Source organism: Phyllobates terribilis, unplaced genomic scaffold, assembly GCF_046119375.1.
Source record: "Phyllobates terribilis strain yellow unplaced genomic scaffold, ASM4611937v1 Scaffold_2__4_contigs__length_985480577, whole genome shotgun sequence".
Taxonomy (NCBI): Eukaryota; Metazoa; Chordata; class Amphibia; order Anura; family Dendrobatidae; genus Phyllobates; species Phyllobates terribilis.
Genome location: NW_027362762.1, coordinates 6,622,442 through 6,628,274, shown reverse-complemented (window position 1 = coordinate 6,628,274; position 5,833 = coordinate 6,622,442). Strand labels below are relative to the sequence as shown.

At 43.9% G+C, this 5,833-nt stretch overlaps 1 protein-coding gene across 1 annotated transcript; it reads left to right on the top strand.

Annotated features, from left to right (window-relative positions):
* Positions 1-4,566: 4,566 nt before the first annotated feature.
* LOC141243116 (olfactory receptor 6B1-like) lies at positions 4,567-5,517 on the top strand. The gene has a single exon (XM_073668892.1). The coding sequence runs from the start codon at positions 4,567-4,569 to the stop codon at positions 5,515-5,517; it is 951 nt and encodes a 316-aa protein (XP_073524993.1).
* The last annotated feature ends 316 nt before the right edge of the window (positions 5,518-5,833 follow it).

The following is a 5,833-nucleotide window of genomic DNA, read 5'->3' as shown; positions in this document are numbered from 1 at the left end:
TACACTGATAGCACAGGGCCCTTACACTGACAGCACCGGGGCCCTTACACTGATAGCACCGGGGCCCTTACACTGACAGCACCGGGGCCCTTACACTGATAGCACCGTGGCCCTTACACTGATAGCACAGGGCCCTTACACTGACAGCACCGGGGCCCTTACACTGATAGCACCGGGGCCCTTACACTGACAGCACCGGGGCCCTTACACTGATAGTACCGGGGCCCTTACACTGATAGCACCGTGGCCCTTACACTGATAGCACCGGGGCCCTTACACTGACAGCACCGGGGCCCTTACACTGACAGCACCGGGGCCCTTACACTGACAGCATCGGGGCCCTTATACTGACAGCACCGGGGCCCTTACACTGATAGCACCGGGGCCCTTACACTGATAGCAACGGGGCCCTTACACTGATAGCACCGGGGTCCTTACACTGACAGCACCGGGGCCCTTACACTGACAGCACCGGGGCCCTTACACTGATAGCACCGGGGCCCTTACACTGATAGCATCGGGGTCCTTACACTGACAGCACCGGGGCCCTTACACTGACAGCACCGGGGCCCTTACACTGATAGCACAGGGCCCTTACACTGACAGCACCGGGGCCCTTACACTGACAGCACCGGGGCCCTTACACTGACAGCATCGGGGCCCTTACACTGATAGCACCGGGGCCCTTACACTGATAGCACCGTGGCCCTTACACTGATAGCACCGGGGCCCTTACACTGACAGCACCGGGGCCCTTACACTGACAGCATCGGGGCCCTTACACTGATAGTACCGGGGCCCTTACACTGATAGCACCGTGGCCCTTACACTGATAGCACCGGGGCCCTTACACTGACAGCACCGGGCCCTTACACTGACAGCACCGGGGCCCTTACACTGATAGCACCGGGGTCCTTATACTGACAGCACCGAGGCCCTTACACTGACAGCATCGGGGCCCTTATACTGACAGCACCGGGGCCCTTACACTGACAGCACCGGGGCCCTTACACTGATAGCATCGGGGCCCTTATACTGACAGCACCGAGGCCCTTACACTGATAGCACCGGGGCCCTTACACTGACAGCTCCGGGGCCCTTACACTGATAGCACCGGGGCCCTTACACTGATAGCACCGGGGCCCTTACACTGATAGCACAGGGGCCCTTACACTGACAGCACCGGGGTCCTTACACTGACAGCACCGGGGCCCTTACACTGATAGCACCGGGGCCCTTACACTGACAGCACCGGGGCCCTTACACTGATAGCAACGGGGCCCTTACACTGACAGCACCGGGGCCCTTACACTGATAGCACCGGGGCCCTTACACTGATAGCATCGGGGCCCTTACACTGACAGCACCGGGACCCTTACACTGATAGCACCGGGGTCCTTACACTGATAGCACCGGGGCCCTTACACTGATAGCACCGGGGTCCTTACACTGATAGCACCGGGGCCCTTACACTGACAGCACAGGGGCCCTTACACTGATAGCACCGGGGCCTTTACACTGATAGCACCGGGGCCCTTACACTGACAGCACCGGGGCCCTTACACTGACATCACCGGGGTCCTTACACTGACAGCACCGGGGCCCTTACACTGATAGCACCGGGGCCCTTACACTGATAGCACCGGGGTCCTTACACTGATAGCACCGGGGCCCTTACACTGATAGCACCGGGGTCCTTACACTGATAGCACCGGGGCCCTTACACTGACAGCACCGGGGACCTTACACTGACAACACCGGGGTCCTTACACTGATAGCACCGGGGCCCTTACACTGATAGCACCGGGGCCCTTACACTGACAGCACCGGGGCCCTTACACTGACAACACCGGGGTCCTTACACTGATAGCACCGGGGCCCTTACACTGATGGAACCGGGGCCCTTACACTGATAGAACCGGGGCCCTTACACTGATAGCACCGGGGCCCTTACACTGATAGAACCGGGGCCCTTACACTGACAGCACCGGGGCCCTTACACTGATAGATCCGGGGCCCTTACACTGATAGAACCGGGGCCCTTACACTGATAGCACCGGGGCCCTTACACTGACAACACCGGGGCCCTTACACTGATAGCACCGGGGCCCTTACACTGATAGCACCGGGCCCTTACACTGACAGCACCGGGCCCTTACACTGATAGCACCGGGGCCCTTACACTGATAGCACAGGGGCCCTTACACTGATAGCACCGGGGTCCTTACACTGATAGCACCGGGGCCCCTCCTGTCTGTCTGCTCCTCACAGGATGATACATTTTCATCCCTTTATTTTTTGTCCTCACACAGCGCTCTACATCCCCCATCAGTTTGTCTTTGGAGCGTGACAGGAAATACAAACTGGTTATGTACAAAGGTAGATAGATACATAGATATTGTATGCGATGATATAGATAGATGATAGATAATAGATATATAGATAATAGATAGATAATAGATAGATGATAGATAGATAATAGATAGATGATAGATAGATAGATAATAGATAGATGATAGATAGATGATAGATAGATAATAGATGATAGATAATAGATAGATGATAGATAATAGATAGATAATAGATAGATAATAGATAGTTAATAGATAGATAATAGATAATAGATAGATAATAGATAGATAATAGATAGATGATAGATAGATAACAGATAATAGATAGATGATAGATAGATAATAGATAGATAATAGATAATAGATAGATAATAGATAGATAATAGATAGATAATAGATAGAGGATAGATAATAGATAGATAATAGATAGATGATAGATAGATAGATAATAGATAGATAATAGATAGATGATAGATAATGGATAGATAATAGATAGATAATAGATAATAGATAGATGATAGATAATAGATAGATAATAGATAGATAATATATAGATAATAGATATATGATAGATAATAGATAGATGATAGATAGATAATAGATAGATAATAGATAGATAATAGATAGATGATAGATAATAGATAGATGATAGATAATAGATAGATAATAGATAGATGATAGATAATAGATAGATAATAGATAGATGATAGATAATAGATAGATAATAGATAGATAGATAATAGATGATAGATAGATAATAGATAGATGATAGATAATAGATATATAATAGATAGATAATAGATAGATGATAGATAATAGATAGATGATAGATAGATAATAGATGATAGATAATAGATAGATAGATAATAGATAGATAATGGATAGATGATAGATAATAGATAGATACTAGATATATGATAGATAATAGATAGATGATAGGTAGATAATAGATAGATAATAGATAGATGATGGATAGATACTTAGATATTTATTAGTTAAGAAACACTGAAGATCTTTCTTATTTTCTAACTAGAAGGTATTGTTCTATTATGAGGATTCCTGGAGCCGCACACTGTACAGTTACAGGTCTTGTATATACAGCAGATACTTTGTATACATCTTGTCTTTCTTGTGGAGTTTTCCAGGGTAGATTTCTGCTACAGAAACAAAGAATGATGTGAAGCAGTATATATACTGTATATACTGTATAACACAAAAGATGAAACGTGCTAAAAGAAGTCCTTACATTTACAACTTTATTCTCAAAAAGTTCAATTTCTGCACAATGAAACATTCATTTTACAATTTCATAGATTTCTACAGACTTTATAACTTTCGATGAGACAATTTCTTGGCATAAAATGATCCAGTTTCCATCACTTTTTGGAGGCTGTCTCTTTTTCTTAACCATTTGACGCCTGGTTTAGCACTTACCTATGTGTCATTGTGGATGTGATTTGAGATCCTTTGGGTTTTTAACAAATTAATTATTTCAAATTTTTTTAAAATTCTCATTTTGGCTCAGTTTTTCTTCAGGGAAGCAATGGCATAAAATGATTATTCTACTGTTTGCAATTACAAAAATAAATCCTAGATCTGACGACAGATTATAAAATGTGATCTTTATTGTGCCATGTGAAGGAACTGAGCATCAGCCAGAAAATTTGCCTTTATAAATTGATTCACTGATATCTAATGGCCTTTCGGCAGCAAAAAGTTTCTCAGGTGTCTGTGGGAATTGTATCTTGTTGCTTTATTACAACTCACTGTAAAAACTGGAGTCTAATTGTGTTGCCCATTAACGTTATTTGATCCCTTGACCAGCAGACAAATATGTTAAAATGATCCCTATATATTGCCATTAAGATGGCTCCTTGTCTCTCCCTGACAACTTTACTAGAATATTATTTCATGATTCTTTTGCTTAGTTTTTTCCAGTAGTATAGTGCCAGAAGTGAGTTGCATACTGTTCTGATTCGCCTGCTTCAGTGGATTCCTAAAAATTTGTCTCAAATGTAATTTACGTCTAATCGATTCCCTCATCTCTAGGGACACTTTGCAGAGTGGGAGGATTTTGTTGAATATTGAATTAAGACTTGGTAGATAATCATTGTAAATCACCCTAGAACTGATAAGAATATGGATACAATCTATTTATTAACAACCATCTTTTGATTGCAGATACATTACTTTGCCTACATCTTCACTGAAGCCAATGGCCAACCAGAGTCAATCGAATGTCCTTGAGTTTGTCCTACTTGGATTTCCAGGTCTTCCTGAACAGTTCTCTTCTGTGGTCTCGATAACCATCTTTCTTCTCTACAATGTATCCCTCTATGCCAATGGGATTGTCATTGTTTTGATTATTCTAAGAAAACACCTCCACCAGCCAATGTACGTCATCATTGGAAACTTGGCTTTCTCCGATTTACTCTTTGACACGTTGACTTTGCCAAAAATCATAGCCAAGTATTGGTTTGGGAGTGGATCCTTGTCCTTCTCTGTGTGCTTTATCCAAATGTTCTTTGCGCATTTTCTGTCCACACTTGATTCTCTCATCATTATGCTAATGGCCATGGATCGTTATGTTGCCATCTGTAAGCCTCTGAGATATCATACTATCATCAGTAACCGTGTGGTGGCTATCCTGTGCTTAGTATTCTGGCTCTTTGCCGCCATCATTGGCCTTGTTATCACCTCCTTGGGTCTTTGGCTGCCATACTGTGGTCCTAACAGAATTAAGAGCTGTTTCTGCTCGCTCACCCCTGTTGCCGTCTTATCTTGTGCCGATTCATCTTCTGCCAGAAGAACTGGGTTCATAATCGCCATGTTTGCCCATCTTTGCCCATTGTCCTTTATAATCTTCTCATATATCATCATTCTTTCGAGGATGTGCTCATTGGGGCGCTCTGAAAACTGGCAGAAGGCTATCTACACCTGTACCACTCACTGGTTCGTCATTGGCTTGTACTTCATCCCTCGACTTATTGTCTACACGTACAATCAGGTCCAGCTTATTCCCAACGCCGACATCAATGTTCTCCTCATTTGTCTTTACACTTTTGCTCCACATTTTACCAGCCCAATTATATTTTGTCTTCGGACCGAGGAAATCAAAAGAACTATGAGAAATGTATTGAAAAAAATGATAATCAAGACGTATTAAGGTTTTTTTCATCATTTCTAGAATACTCTCAGCATTGAGGAGCCCAACTACTGACATATAAAGTTGTATATTAAGTTCTATCTTCATGATGGTGCCACTTACGTTCTACCATTACAAGATCTTTCACCCAATAACCTCCTGTTAGAGGTTTACATCGGGAGTATTTCTTGACTTTACATATAGCGTATTGGGCCATACTTTTTATATAAGAGTACGAGAAAAAAGGATGAAAGCTCCGGGAAGACAAGTATGACATGGACTGTAGGATGAGGAGGAGTTTAGGTTGGAGCAAGATTGGTGGAGTAATGGAGGTTTT

What these genes read in the sequence shown, in the direction of transcription:
- LOC141243116 (XM_073668892.1), top strand. Translation starts at nt 4,567, where the DNA reads ATGGCCAACCAGAGTCAATCGAATGTCCTTGAGTTTGTCCTACTTGGA.